General features: G+C 37.7%; 3 protein-coding genes across 8 annotated transcripts; 2 read left to right on the forward strand and 1 right to left on the reverse strand.

Moving 5' to 3' along the window:
• The first annotated feature begins 66 nt into the window (after nt 1-66).
• AsnRS (asparagine--tRNA ligase) lies at nt 67-8243 on the forward strand. The gene is made up of 10 exons (XM_034972054.2): nt 67-230; nt 1364-1711; nt 2722-2942; nt 3548-3666; nt 4174-4347; nt 5025-5153; nt 5564-5708; nt 6072-6176; nt 6810-7020; nt 7506-8243. Exons 1-10 carry the CDS (start codon nt 203-205, stop codon nt 7688-7690), a joined length of 1665 nt encoding a protein of 554 aa, XP_034827945.1. The 5' UTR covers nt 67-202; the 3' UTR covers nt 7691-8243.
• Pop4 (ribonuclease P/MRP subunit POP4) lies at nt 8196-9241 on the reverse strand. Its single transcript, XM_034972064.2, has one exon. It carries the CDS (start codon nt 9098-9100, stop codon nt 8468-8470), a length of 633 nt encoding a protein of 210 aa, XP_034827955.1. The 5' UTR covers nt 9101-9241; the 3' UTR covers nt 8196-8467.
• An 892-nt stretch (nt 9242-10133) lies between these two features.
• Nucleotides 10134-15253, forward strand: LOC117985362 (aldo-keto reductase AKR2E4-like). 6 transcript variants are annotated; one of them, XM_034972059.2, is made up of 7 exons: nt 10134-10291; nt 10637-10836; nt 11953-12126; nt 12705-12821; nt 13554-13721; nt 13947-14150; nt 14499-15253. In XM_034972059.2, exons 2-7 carry the CDS (start codon nt 10762-10764, stop codon nt 14676-14678), a joined length of 918 nt encoding a protein of 305 aa, XP_034827950.1. In that variant the 5' UTR covers nt 10134-10291; nt 10637-10761; the 3' UTR covers nt 14679-15253. The 6 variants fall into 6 exon arrangements, with proteins under 6 accessions (XP_034827950.1, XP_069356889.1, XP_069356890.1 ...); XM_069500788.1 differs by having other exon boundaries at nt 10134-10260; XM_069500786.1 differs by lacking the exon at nt 10134-10291 and adding an exon at nt 10368-10491.
• The last annotated feature ends 43 nt before the right edge of the window (nt 15254-15296 follow it).

Here is a 15296-nt window from a genome sequence, read left to right on the forward strand (position 1 = left end):
CTGTCAACTGTCAAAGTTTACTGTCGGCGTGTCGGTCATCGGCTGTCAAGTGTCATCGGCTTTTTTTTTAGCTTTCTGAAGTCGTGGGCAGTCGGGGGCAGAAAACAATTTGTGCACTTTAATATTGATAATTATTGTAATCATTATTATTATTATTTCACAGTGAATTTTTAAGTACAGACTACAGTTGTAAGTGTTAACAATGCCAGACATCGAAAAGCTCTCGATGGGTGAGTAAGTTATTTTACTAACCTAGTCATTTTTTATATCGATTTACTGCAATAAGTTTTACAATTTATAAGATAATTATTCTACAAACGAGTGATTACATCTTCATTCAAAGTTTGAGCACAATCAAAAGTTGAATATTAATTTGGTTTTTCTTCATAAATTATTAAAATATACTCGGGTAATTTGACGCAATCGGCAATACGCTTGCGTACTAAATGGACCCAGCTGTTTGAAAAAATCCTCTTTACGACAAATGGTAAAGGCTTTATTCATAATGTTCAATTTTCATGTCTCAAGATGACCATCTTCTTATATCTTGTGGTGGGTGTTACCTGAGCAGATACAAACCTTTTGTATCCTTTGTATCCACACCTCGTTGTCTAAAAACCTTTGCAGATGGATATTTCATTTCATCCATTCTAGTATAGAAAAGCTTGTTAAATTGATGAGATTGGCTCAGTATTTATTTGACAAGTGTTGTCTATCTATAGTCATACTAGCTTATGCTCGCGACTTCGTCCGCGTGGACTACACAAATTTCGAACCCCTTATTTACACCCTTAGGGGTTGAATTTTTAAGAATCCTTTCTTAGCAGATGTCTGTGTCATAGCTAACTATCTGCATACCAAATTTCAGCCTGATCTGTCCAGTAGTTTGAGCTATGCGTTGATTGATGAGTGAGTGAGTTAGTCAGTCAGCTTTTCCTTTTATATAATACTAGCTTATGCTCGCGACTTCGTCCGCGTGGACTACAAAATTTCAAAATCCTATTTCACCCCTTAGGAGTTGAATTTTCAAAAATCCTTTCTTAGCGGATGCCTACGTCATAATAGCTATCTGCATGCCAAATTTCAGCCCGATCCGTCCAGTAGTTTGAGCTGTGCGTTGATAGATCAGTCAGTCAGTCAGTCAGTCAGTCAGTCAGTCAGTCAGTCAGTCAGTCAGTCAGTCAGTTACCTTTCCCTTTTATATATATAGATAGATAAAAAAGGATATGTGAATATGGCTCCACCAATATGCGGAATGCAATTACTTATACATAGCATAATATTGTGAATTGAATAGGTATTTGAAAAGAGGAACCGCCAAGTTGTAAAAGGTTATTGGAATTTTTTGAATCTCTTTTTGTAGAAGAGCTGTACACATCTGAAAAAAATGGGAGTGATGAGACTGGAGATGGATCATCACAGAAACCTTTTAAAACTGTTTTGCAAGCTATGCGTCATGCAGGCAAGGAACCATTCCCAACCATATACGTTGATTCCAAAGATGATAGCAAAGTTTATGATGTAGCTGCTAAATCACAGTTGAAGAAGATTCAGAAAATCTGGGTGAGGGAAAACTACAAAGCTGCTGATAAAGCCAAAGGGGAGGAGGAGAAAGATGAAAAGAGAGTGCAGAACTTGGAAGAGGCAAAAAAGATTGTCTTAGAACAAGATCCCTCTCTGCCCAAAGCTAAGATTGTAAAGATATTGGCTGGTATGTTTAAAAATTGGAATAATTTTATTTACTCTTTCCAAGGCACAAATTAATTGTTTAAAAAAATGTTATAATCTTATTTACTTAATATGTAAGACTATTATAGTCAATACAGATTCATGATATTCTGTTTTTGTAATTTGGGAACCGTTGTAGGAAATTAGATGAAACTTATATATAATATAATACATTTACTATAGCTATATTAAAGATAGAAGATGATGCAACAAGACTGCAGTAATGTGTCATGTATTTGACTTATGTAAGATTTGCAGACTGTAAATCTATCTGTATGTCTATTACACTTAAGCAGTATTTTAGGTTAAAGAAAGTTTATTTCCCAAAAAGAAAAAGTTAGATATAAAGGATATTAATTGAATAACATAATAATTGTGGTTGAGAACTTAGTTTACGGTGACTTTATTTATAAATAAATAAAGTTGCCATGTGTCAACCAATCTTTTAGATATATCATAATCAACCAACCCAACTGCAAACCTCTTTGTGTATGAAATCAGGATCCTTTTTAGGGTTCCATACCTCAAAAGGGAAAAAGTTACCCATAAAGGATCACTTCGTTGTCTGTCTGTTGTGTCTGTCAAGAAACCTATAGAGTACTTCCCGTTGACCTATAATCATGAAATTTGGCAGGTAGGTAGGTCTTATAGCACACGTAGGGGGAAAAATCTGAAAACCGTGAAATTGTGGTTACATCACAAAAAAATAATTAAATTTTATTAGTATTTTTAACTTTTAAAGTAAGATTAAAATACCAAGTGGGGTATCATATGACAGGGCTTTACCTGTATATTCTAAAACAGATTTTTATTTATTTTTATAAGTAACAGTTTTTTATTTGTCGTGCAAAATGTCGAAAGAATAAGGCTATAGTATGGAACCCTTGGTGCGCGAGTCTTACTCGCGCTTGGCCGGTTTTTGTTTAAAAGTATAGTATCCTATTTTTTTATTACTCTATATTTTCTGACACACTTTTCCCTTTAATATTTAAGCTGGTGAAAACCGCGGCGAAAGAATATGCGTACGTGGTTGGGTTCACAGGTTGCGGCGTCAAGGCAAAGCTCTAGCCTTTCTAACGTTACGAGATGGTACTGGCTATTTGCAGTGTGTTCTACATGGCATTCTTTGCCAAACGTACAATGCACTAGTACTCTCTACGGAATCATCTGTTATTCTGTATGGAAAGCTTGAAGTTGTGCCTGAGGGGAAAATCGTAAGTATCTTAAGAAGCAGTAGGTAATAGGTATTGACTATTGAGCTAAAGTATTTTTGAAAAACTCATGTTAGAAATTACGGTACCAGCAGGATTCTAACCCCCTGTCTATCTGGGCATAGCGCCACGTGCGCCTTAGACTACTATAATTATTTAGAAGCTTCCTTGAGGTGTAGGTGAAACGCTATACCTATGTCATATATAGTTTTTTAATTAATTACGGAATTTTCTTCAAGTATATAGAAGTATGAGGAGTATAAAAAGTTATAAAATGCGATATCATGCCATGTTTAAAATGACCCAGGCTTGTGATAGTATTATTTAATTGGCGGGGGCCAATTAAATAATCCAAATTAACCTACGGTGAAGTGAAATCATAGAAAAATAGGGCTACATGCGAGTACCTAAATGTACTAACATTTGACGCTTGTCAGTGACGTCGAAGCCTGGACGTTTTGTAAGAAGTTCCCTAACTGTCGTGAACTGTGGTATAGGCAAAATTAAAATATACAAGCCCAGCTGATTTTATACTATTCAGTCATATGCCTCTTGTTCTTTTTTTAGTATTGTGTGCACTGTATTGTGTTTTTTTCGTCGATTTCAAGGCACCAGGAGGTCATGAGCTGACAGTAGATTACTGGGAGCTCATCGGACTGGCCCCACCCGGCGGTGCGGACGCCATTCTGAACGAGGATGCTCTTCCCGACGTCCAATTGGATAACAGGTAGATAATTTTATAAATAACTAGCTTTTTCTCGCGATTTCGTCAGCGTGATAAAACTTAGCCTAAAGCACCCGGGAATAATGTTTGTGTGTGTCACTGTGTGCTGTCAGCAGTGAAAGAATTTCCAAAATTGGATCCTTAGTTCTCAAGATTACGCTACGGCAGTGCGCGTGTGTAACTATAAGGACAAGGTTTTTTTGCAAAGGTTTTTTGCATTTCAGCTATAAGACCTACAGTCAGACAGACAGGAAGCAAAAATGCTTTGTAGGCGTACTGTATGATATAAGCTTTGATTTTATTGTAATGTTCATACAAAATTACACAGGATTTTCGAAACCGTAGTGAATACTTTGACTTTGCTCAGACTTTACTTGATAAAATGTGACAGATTCACCAGATTTTGCACCAACAATATAATATTAATGTGTATTCTGTTTTGTTTGAAGTAAGTCATACGCTCTATAGATTTGACCCAAGTTTCGACAATAAGTTGTTATTGTATTCCAGGCACATAATGATTCGCGGCGAGAACACAACGAAGGTTCTGAGAATGCGTGCAGTTGTCACTCAGGCCTTCCGCGAACACTTCGCGTCTCGTCAATACACTGAGGTGCAGCCGCCGACGCTCGTGCAGACCCAGTGCGAGGGCGGTTCTACTCTATTCAAATTTGACTTCTTCGGGTAAGATTCCATTTATACAAGGAATTACAAGCTTAATTCGCTATATAATCCGCCAAAACAGACATCTGTATGGAACAACGTGCAATGTGCTATATGTAGCTTGTATATCTCGGACTTTCGAAAAACAATGCCTGCTATCTATCCTACAAAAGATCCCATTTAACTTCTTCTTTTCTAAATTTTGCCATCCACTTTAGAGGCTCTTCAAGCCAAGGTTGTTAGATAAGTTTACTAAAGTTGAAAATTGGTTTACTACCGTATTTTTTGGTAGTGGGACTGCGTTGCGAATAGTCCGCGCCAATATAATAGTTTTTCTTGAAGTGGGGTTTCGTGGGGTGCGCAGCACCGTACCCCGCGTTCGCTATCTGCATTAGTGTGAGTGCGACATGCTTACACAGTACACGAGCGCGTGGAACAATACTTGCGCGGGCTGGCACTTGCATCCTAGGTCAGATGCGGCTATGTAAATGCCAGGAACTATAATTACAACTGGAGATTTTAAAGTTTGCAGAGAGACATTTGCTTGTACCTATTTGCTCTGATGATATTATGCCATCTTAGATTGCATCATCATTTACCAATAGGTGAGATTGCAGTCAAAGGCTAACTTGTAAATGAATAAAATAAAATTTAGATTGGCGGGACAAATCATAACTTTTCATTTGATTTATGAACAGAGAGCAAGCGTACCTAACCCAGAGCTCGCAGCTGTACCTAGAGACCTGCCTGGCAGCGCTGGGGGATGTGTACTGCATCGCGCAGTCGTATCGCGCCGAACAGTCGCGAACTAGAAGACATCTTGCCGAGTGAGTATGCACAATGTTGTTATCAATCCGTCACTCACTACTGAGCACGGGTCTCCTCTTTCAGAATGAGAAAGGTTTGGATGTGGTCTACCGCGCTCGCTAAGTGCGGATTGGCAGACTTGTAACACCTTTGAGAATATTATGGAGAACTCTCAGGCATGCAGGTATCATCACGATGTTTTCCTTAACCTTACTGACTACGGCTTAACTTGCTCTCCGAGGTATGGCGCAGACGAAGCCAAATTCAGACCTCCAAAGTCGGCCACCCATTCAGCACCAACTTAGGTCAACGTTGCTTAAAAATCATAGTCAATTGATATGCGTTGTCACAACTATGCCAAGCGCTAGTCTATATAGTAAAAAAAATATGACAAGCAGGCCTTTATATGTATATATTTTTTGTGTATCAGATATAGTCACGTGGAAGGAGAATTTGCTTTCATCACGTTCGAGGAGTTGCTGGACAGAATCGAGGATATGGTGGTGGATGTAGTGGACAGGGTGCTGGCCTCGCCTGAAGGCCATCTTGTGCATGAACTGAACCCTAAGTTTAAGGTAACAACTTTTACGAGTGCTACAATATTGCAACTTTTCTATAGACTTGTAGGGGTTAAGGAAAGCCCGCACTATGAATTTTCACCGCGTTACTATCCGCAGAAGTCTGTGACATATGGAAATTGTATGGACCTGCACGCAATCGCGAATATAAACGCGCGAAAACCACTTCATATAATTTACTTGTCAGAATTCTGCTGAAACAATCGCGCTGTGAAATTTCGCAGTGTACCTTAGTCTTTACCCTTCCTGATAATTTTATTCCTACGAAGTTATTGGTTCCAGCCTAATATATCTACTTATTGTTATTATTGTTGCATGAAGTGCTGTCACCTGACAATTCTACCATTTCTATTTTGACAGCCACCACAAAAGCCGTTCAAGCGAATGACCTACATTGAGGCCATTGAATATCTCAGAGAAAACAACATCACCAAAGATGATGGAACCTTTTATGAATTTGGAGATGTAAGTTTGCATAATTATTTATATGACTAAATAGCTTATGCTCGCGACTTCGCCGGCATGGACTACATACATTTCAAACTAACTCCCATTTAAAGGTGGAATTTCGAAAAATCCTTGCCTAGTAGACTCTTTACAAAAAACACACCCTCCAAATTTCATTGTCTCTAGGACCAGCGGTTTAGGCTGTGCATTGCTATATATAAGTCAGTCAATCAGGACTTTGAATTTTATATATACAAATAATAATACACGTAATATTACATGATTATCATTATCAACCTATGGCCGGCCCACTACTGAGCACGGGTCTCAGAATGAGAAGGGTTTAGCCATAGTCCAGCATGCTAGACAAATGCAGATTGGCAGACTTCACACACCTTTGAGCATATTATGGAGAACTCTCAGGCATATAGGTTTCTCACGATGTTTTAACCACTAGGCTATCACTGCTGTTATTAGATTATTATATTATCATTTGTTGATGTAGGTTAATCAATTGTTTGTATGGAATAATAAATTAATGACTAAGTTCTCCCAAGACAATTGTGCAATTTTTTGAGATAAGCTGTTTTTTGAGTAGTCATTGAAAATAGTATTTTTTATTCCAATCTGTAAAAACACGTTTCATCTTAGGATATTCCGGAAGGCCCTGAACGGAAGATGACGGATGCAATCGGAGTTCCAATTCTGTTGTGCAAGTTTCCAGCAGAGATCAAGTCGTTTTACATGCCGCGGTGCCCCGAGGACCGGCGCCTTACAGAGTCCGTTGATGTGCTGATGCCGGGCGTCGGGGAAATTGTCGGTGGATCCATGAGGATATGGGACCACGAAGAACTCTTAGAAGGTAAGATTTTCATCACTTGCGCTCCTTTAACCTAATAAATAACGACGCCCCAATCGAAAAAAGGTGTAATCGAATTTAATTCGAAGTGTATTTTACAGGAGATAAAAACCGTAAGATGTGATCTATATCACTTCCGATTATGCCTTTATTCAGTTTGCTGTGCTGATAAGTTTGCGGGAATTTTATCACAATTTTTATTTGACATTAATCTGGGTCTTTTTAAATTCTGTTTCTGGGACATTTCTACATCCTTAAATATACTTTCATTATTACTTTTGCATATTGTTAGGGCGCCATCTTCACGGGCGAGAGAATCGCGGCGATAGTATCGCTGTGACAAATTCGATACAACTCTTATAGTTAGACCTATCTCCACAGGGTGATACTATCGCCGCCGATAGTGAGTCGGACTCGTTGCGATTCCCTCGCCCGTGGAGACGGCACCTAAAGCAAATATTTTAACAAGATACATGACTCTTTTGCAGGATACAAGCGTGAAGGAATTGACCCTACTCCATACTACTGGTATACAGATCAACGTAAATTTGGCTCCGTACCTCACGGTGGATATGGTCTTGGCCTGGAGCGGTTCCTTTGCTGGCTTCTCGATAGATACCACATACGTGAAGTGTGTCTCTACCCACGTTTCTTGGAGCGGTGTACTCCTTAAATTGGATAAACATCTTAAGAACCTTTTTGTTTCTTTATTTATTTTGATAATTTGCTGAGATGAAAAATCCTTTTTTTATTTGATTATTAATTTTATTCTTATCTAAGCATTTCCAGCTGCATTTCATCATGCATGTATAAAGTTATAAATTAATTTAAGGAAATGTTAGTTGATGTGTTTGTTTTCACATTTTTATAGATGGCAGACAGCTTATGGACATTGTGGCTAATTCTGTTGTACACAAACTCAAACCTGAACTAAAATGACACATCTAAATCTTTGTATTGCTATCCCTTTCATAATGTTGCTTGCGGAAAAGGATAGCACTAGATTTAGACTCGTTAATATAGTTTAGAGATATGTGTACAAGAGAATCGGCCCCATTATATTCATAAAAATTAGATTTAAGTTCTGTTAAGCAAGTCAGATATATTTTTGTTTCATGCAGCATCAAACACTGAATCATAATAAAGAATGAAGTGTGTATGTAACATAAACTACATAATAAATTATTATTGTTTATTTTAAAATATAAATCTCATTACTACAACTCTCCACTGAATTTTAATCGAAACACCTTTTTTCATTTGAACTATGAATATGGTTTAAAAATTTTAGTTAAAGTATGCAACAAGTTGAAATGACAATCGGAGAGGGAATGCCCTGCACACCCACACAGCCCCTGTGCTAACCCAGTGGGAGCGCAGGTGACTTGTGGGTTCCCCCACCTCACCCCGATTGCCATAACATGTCGCGGACTATACTTAATATAGCTCATTATAAGTCAGGATGCAAGCAGCTTTTCACTTTCTTAGTTGATCGTTCTGCAGGTCTAACACATAAATGTTTACCGAAAACACATATTTTTATATCTTTTACACACATTTCAAAAACACATTCCTTCTTAGGTAAAGTAGTCACTTGATTGTTTATTGATACAATCTTAAAGGTATTTTTTGTGTCCATAATACAAATACCTTTTTTACCAACATAGCTAGGACACTTTGAACGCACAACTTGTATCATACTCCCGTGAAAATCAGCTTTATATATAGTTTGTGTAAACTGTTCCCAACTTTTGCTAGCGCTGTCTGGTTTAAGCTTATCTAACTCTGTCATTTGACTGATATAATCAGACCAAATGTGATTTAAGGGCACCGCGTCACTGTACTTAATGCTGTTTCTTGGAATAGCATAAAAACCGAGAGCTTTCTTCTCTTTCCGTGTAAGAACATGAGACTTTTTTCGTTTCTGTTTTACCTTTTGGTCTTTACTTCTTTTCTTAGCTAGTAAAAAGTCTTTCTTCAACTCATTTTCTATTTTGTCATGGTCACTTTTTGGGACGTTTGCTTTCAGGAACTTTATAACTGAAACCGAAGCTTCATCTTTGATTGTTTCGAGAGATGACATTATTTTTATTATATGGTATTTAAAATGAAATTTAATGTTTATGAAAATTTTAAAAAACCCCAAGGAACATACTAGGTACTCTCTCGAGAGAAAAAAACCTGAAAAAACTAGGATTAAAATCCACAGACCACAGCTTTTTTTTTCACCACAGACCAACTAGCCAAAGATAACCACAGACCATTATAGGTAACCACTATAGGTAGGTACGGCTTTGGATTCTAGCCCTTTTGATACAACCAGTGGCCTGTTCGTAGACGGTGCTCCTCTCTTATTTTAATCTGTGGTGCTCCTTATGGCAGCTGTGCAGACTGCAGTAGGGATGTCGGAAGTGCAAAAAAATATCGATATATATCGAAGTCGATATTTAAAAAAATATCGATATATCGGTACCTACAATTTCTAATTTTTAACTAGAAAGTCTTAGATCATGGATAATAATCATTTTAAAGAGATGATTTCGATAGTTTTCTTTTTACGGCTCTGTGTTCTAGCCTTTTGGAGCCTAATCCGATCGTACATCGATATTTTGAATGAAAATAGATAGTAAAAACCTAAGTCATTTTGTTTGTCGGTCCGAAAAAAATATCGATTTTTATACCTTTTCGATAGTTGGAATTTTAATCGATACATGGATATATCGAAAAATATCGAGATATCGAACAAATAATATCGATACATCGATGTATCGATATTTTTTCGACAAGCCTAGACTGCAGCTTTAACTGACTATCACCTGACCATGCACCTGACTATTAACCATGGATATGGAAAGTAATAGTTGTAGTAAGAATTAGCATAAAATTAGTAGGTACCTACTTAAAATTTCTTTGCTATTAACTGGCCATTTAACTGTACAGTTGTAAGTTTCGTGTCTACTAACGATTTAACTGCTGAACATCAACAGTACTGTTCAGTTATAACTGCACGTATGTAGCCAGCTTTAGATCAATATGTTAATCACAAGTAGGTAGGTATAATTTATTATCTCTAGAGAGGTTATTGATAACGGATAACCGTAGATAGTCATATTATTATTATAGTTTGTGGTTGCCTGAGATTTTGATTTTAAATACTAAATGCTGTGTTAGCTTCCTTAACACTCATCACGTCATCAGTAGGTACCTAAGTCGAGACCTTGGTCGAGACACAATAAAAAGTAGGTAGGTATGTAGTAGAAGGTATTGTAAAGTGGTAAGTGACCTATTATAACTTCGTGTGGTGGCAATGATTTGTATTGTAATATTATATACCGTGCAGTAATAAGCTTGGATGGCTCCTTGTAAAGTACTCTACTCTATAGGTACTACCTAGCCAGGCTGTTACAATTCGCCCTTTCGAAGATTAGCTCGGAGAAACACTGTCAATTTTTTAATTTCGGGCACCTTCCGTAGGTAGGTAGGTACCTACGCAACTTTGTTAAAAAGTCAAAATCACATTATTTTTACCCTAGGTACCTAGCCTAGGTAGGCTATAGATACTTATTAATTGCCCCTAATTTTGAGCCATTGTACTAATTACTTACCTACCTAATTTCAGGAATTCAGGATATTAAAGTCGCTATACCTACCTACCTGTTTCAAAAATACCTCAGATTAACGAAATTCAAAAGCCCTTTAGTAATTATCTAGGTAGCTATAGCTATTTACCAATAAAAGCTGAGCATGTTTTCGGAAGTAAAAAATGTAAAATTCAATAATGGTCTTGAAATGCCTATGGTGGGATTGGGAACCTATTCGGTAAGTAGATAATTATTATCTCTCTTATACTTATTTTAATTGCTTAGGTACCTACCTGCTATAATCATCTAATAAGAAAATCCATAATATGCATTACTTATTACCTAATGATAAAGGAAAGTGTGTCTGTTCGTCTGTCTGTGTGCTAGACTTTCACAGCCTATCTGTTTAATCGATTTTGACGGGTACAGAGATAGCTTGCATTCCTCGGATGAACATAGTAGGTAACTAGGATACTTTTTGTCCCGGAAAATCAGAGTTCCTACAGGATTTTTAGGTAACCTAAATCCAAGTGGAGGAAGTCGCGGGTATTACCTATAAGATAATTAAGTAGGCACAGAAATAGGTAGCTTGCATCCGAAATATCGAAGTTCCCTTGGAATTTTTAAAAAACCTAAACCCAGGTGGACGAAATTGCGCGCATCATCTAATCTATACCAATAGGTATGTACCTACATAATATATACCTACTTGAAAAGAAAATCTGACTGACTGACGGATCTATTAACGCGCAGCTCAAGATACTGTATGGATCAGGCTAAAATTTGCCATGCAGATAGCTATTACGACGCAGACAACGGCTAAAAAGGATTTTTGAAAATTCAACCCCTAAGGGCGTAAAATGGGGGTTTGTTTCTGTGTAGACCACGCGGACGAACTCGCCGCTCGCGAGCATAAGCTAGTACTTAAATATAATGTAGATTCGAGTGAGCCGGTCGAAGACAACAAGTGATGTGTACCTATACGCCCGCCATATTGAACGTTTTTGCAGCAACGCTTCACGCCAGCAGCTCCTTTATAGTGATTTCCATTTCACCTGCATGTCAAATTGAAACTAAGGAAGAACACTGGGCAGCAAAACGCGTCTCCGCTTGAACAAAATCATACAGCACGCGTTATTTGTGACCAGTGTTTTAAATTATGAATTATTAGATAATGTCCGCGACTTCGTCCGCATGGATTGTTTTTTAAAAATCCCGTGGAAACTCTTTGATTTTCCGGGATAAAAGTCAATGTCAAATCGGTTAAACAGCTTATGAGCCTTAAAAAATCCAATGAGAACTCTTTTATTTTCCGGGATAAAATGTACCCTACATTAGTCTATTAATATTAAAGCGCAAGGCAGAACCAGGGCAGTTCCGGCAAGCCGTGGAATGGGCTATAGAGCTGGGTTACAGGCACATAGACACGGCATCGTCATACAAAAACGAAGTAGAAGTAGGTGAAGGAATAGCAAACAAAATTAATGAAGGGCTGGTGAAAAGGGAGGATTTATTCGTAACTAATAAGGTAAATGGTTCAATTATTAGATTTAACTTAAAGGCTTTAAAGGACTCCAAGCGCGACAGGTTCTTCACGGCATGTCGTCCGCGTCATACTGAACTATTTGTAATATAATGTGCTCGATCCATTGGCGAGTAAAACCGCTGCTAGTTGGTACATCAGCGAGCCCACAGGACAAAGGTATAAAAGGTATAAAGGACTAATGGAGCACTTATCACCGCGGTCTAAAAACCAGAGGTTTGGCTCGTTGCCTCTTTGTAGGTACATACTTGAAATTCAAGACCGCGGTAAAATAAGCTGTCAAGTGCGAGTCGGACTCGCGCTCCGAGCGTTCCGTACTACAGAAGAAGTATAATGGTAAGAATCACTTTTACTAACGAAACGCAAAACTAACTTTGTAGAAATTAAAAACTATAATAGAGCGTTAATTTTATTTTTTCTGTAAAATCCTGAGGGGGGGAGGGACGTAATTTTTTCGACATTGCACGCAAAATGTCGAAAATACGACTGACACACTGGAACCCTTGATGCGCGATTCTGACTTGCACTTGGCCGGATTTTTTTTAGCTTTTGTCTTTTTTCAGCTCTGGAATGACAGTCATGCCAAAGATGCTGTAGTTGAAACTCTCAAAGAATCGCTAAGGAAAATGAAATTGGATTACCTCGACTTGTATTTAATACATTGGCCTATTTCTGTAAATGTACGTAAATCAATGAAAAATCTTATTAAAAATCTCATAAAACATAATAAGTATCTAAATTATCACATTTGTTGAGCGCTATCTTTTCTACTCGTGCGTTTTGTATCTTCTCTCTCACACATCCCTGAGCACGAATCAGAAATGCCATGTAAAATGACCGTAAAATGATAGAGTAAGATAGATGTATAAAGGCGAGAAATTAAATGCCTATCCCATATCCAAATATATAAAACTAGCCCGCGACTTCGTATGCGTGGATTTAGGTTTTTAAAAATCCTGTGGGAACCCTTCAATTTTCCGGGATAAAAAGTAGCCTATATCCTTCCCCAGGATGCAAGCTATCTCTGTACCAAATTTCGTCAAAATCGGTTGAACGGTTGAGCCGTGAAAAGCTAGCAGACAGGCAGACACACTCACTTTCACATTTATAATATTAGTATGGATGAAAAGCTGTCTGACTGATCTATATCAACGCACAGCTCAAACTAGGACGGATCGGGCTGAAATTTGGCACGCAGATAGCTATTATGACGTAGGCATCCGCTAAGAAAGGATTTTTGAAAAGTCAACTCTTAAGGGGGTTAAATAGGGGATTGAAAATGCAGTCCACGGGGACGAAGTCGCGGGCATAAGCTAGTTAATAATTAAGCTTCGAATAACGGTACAGTCAAATTAATGTCATGATTATGCTAAGGCTATATTACAAAAACTTTCTTATTTTGATTTTGGCAGGCAAATGGCGTAGATACAGCAATTAGTTACCTGGAATCATGGAAAGGTATGGAGGAGGCTGTAAAACAGGGTCTTGCAAAATCTATAGGCGTTTCTAATTTTAATGAAAAACAAATCCAGGAATTATGTGATAATGCTGCAATTAAACCTGTTGTCAACCAAATAGAGGTAATTGGAAATAGTACCGTACGGTCGAATACTGAATCTGTTTAGGGGATCATTAATATTGTTTACAAACTGTTACGGTTTGCAAAGTGCACTTTGCGATTCCTTGCTTTTCCTGCATGTTTAGTAGTGGGAGGGCGGGCGGTGTATTGCGTGTATCGTTGAGCTTGTTCCTTGTAAGATTTTTTATTGTTTAAGTTCATCCATTTATCTACAATTTTGTTTCAGATAAGTCCAACGCTAACCCAGCATCCGCTTGTAAATCTTTGTAGGAAGCTCTCTGTGATACCTGTAGCGTACACGCCACTGGGCCTTATATCGGAAGCCAGGCCGGAGTTCATAGGAAAAGATGCCATTAAAACTGACGCAAAACTCGGAGAAATAGCTAAGAAGTATGGCAAAACTCGCGCGCAAATAGCTTTGAGATATTTGGTAAGTTTGTTATTCACTGCTAAAGTGCTTTTCCGTACAAAAAATCGCATTGAACTGAGAATGTTCCTGTTTTTTTTTAAGTTAAGACACATAGTACAACGGTCACAGCGGTTAGCCTTGTACAGTTCGTAAATGGTTTTTTCGCCGCGTTTTGTATCTGCCCAGTCCTGTAGTCAATTCACGCATTGTTGAAAATGTTTTCAAACTACAATGTAGAAACCAAAGGAGTGTTGGGTTTAATCAAAACTGCCATACCCCTTCACTCATCACGTCTAGGAGAGATTACAATCAAGGGCCAACTTCTATCTGAATTAAAAAAACTACCCTCTTGCAACATTTTTTTTTTAGATACAGCGTGAGATTCCAGTAATACCAAAATCCTTTACAAAATCGCGGATTGAAGAGAATTTAAACGTCTTCGACTTCGAGTTGGCTGAAGAAGAAATGGCGATTGTCGACGGCTATAATATAAACCATCGCTGCGTACCGGGGAAAAGTTTTGAGAAATATACATATTACCCATTTTAGAGTAGGTACATATCAATCTATACAATTACTGAAGGCGCAAACACATTACAGTAGCCGGCAAGAAATATTGGACATCGACCTGTAGAATGAGATTTCAGCTTTGTAGAGCGTTCTCTGTCACTTATAACTATGTTACGTTTTGTCGCTCTCAACGACAGACAACGCTCTGCAAAACCGATAGCTATTTCTAAAGGTCGATGTACAATATTTTCTGCCGCGTACTATTACATAATATGTTGTTACATATACATTTGATTTGAAAACCTGATGCCTCCGTCTGGTGCTCGAGACTTTAAGGAACATCTCGAGAAACGCTTCGATTGATCACTTAAATATGAATCGTTTCTATGTGATTCAGCTCTATAGAAGCAAGATAATGTCGCACTTTATATCTGTCCAGGCCTTTAGCAATTTTACGCATAGAAATATTTTTAAACTACCCGCTTGTCACTAAATATTTTTAGCCAATGTAATTTGTGAGTGTAAAGAATGTATTAGATTATTTTATATAAAACAGAAATGCCAATTTTATTTTGTAGATATTTGTGAATATTAAAGTTTTGTTAAACAATTTAGTTGGATGTTTTTTCTCGATATAATTATGTAGTTCATCATTAC

This window comes from Maniola hyperantus, chromosome 9, assembly GCF_902806685.2.
Source record: "Maniola hyperantus chromosome 9, iAphHyp1.2, whole genome shotgun sequence".
Classification (NCBI taxonomy): domain Eukaryota; kingdom Metazoa; phylum Arthropoda; class Insecta; order Lepidoptera; family Nymphalidae; genus Maniola; species Maniola hyperantus.

Excerpts from the sequence above, each read along its gene's own strand:
- LOC117985362 (XM_034972059.2), top strand. The coding sequence starts at position 10,762 with ATGTTTTCGGAAGTAAAAAATGTAAAATTCAATAATGGTCTTGAAATG. Across the intron at positions 12,127-12,704 it reads ATTTATTCGTAACTAATAAG|CTCTGGAATGACAGTCATGC; the intron begins GTAAATGGTTCA and ends GTCTTTTTTCAG. Across the intron at positions 12,822-13,553 it reads ATTGGCCTATTTCTGTAAAT|GCAAATGGCGTAGATACAGC; the intron begins GTACGTAAATCA and ends TGATTTTGGCAG.
- Pop4 (XM_034972064.2), bottom strand. The coding sequence starts at position 9,100 with ATGTCATCTCTCGAAACAATCAAAGATGAAGCTTCGGTTTCAGTTATA.
- AsnRS (XM_034972054.2), top strand. The coding sequence starts at position 203 with ATGCCAGACATCGAAAAGCTCTCGATGG. Across the intron at positions 4,348-5,024 it reads TTCAAATTTGACTTCTTCGG|AGAGCAAGCGTACCTAACCC; the intron begins GTAAGATTCCAT and ends ATTTATGAACAG. Across the intron at positions 6,177-6,809 it reads CCTTTTATGAATTTGGAGAT|GATATTCCGGAAGGCCCTGA; the intron begins GTAAGTTTGCAT and ends GTTTCATCTTAG.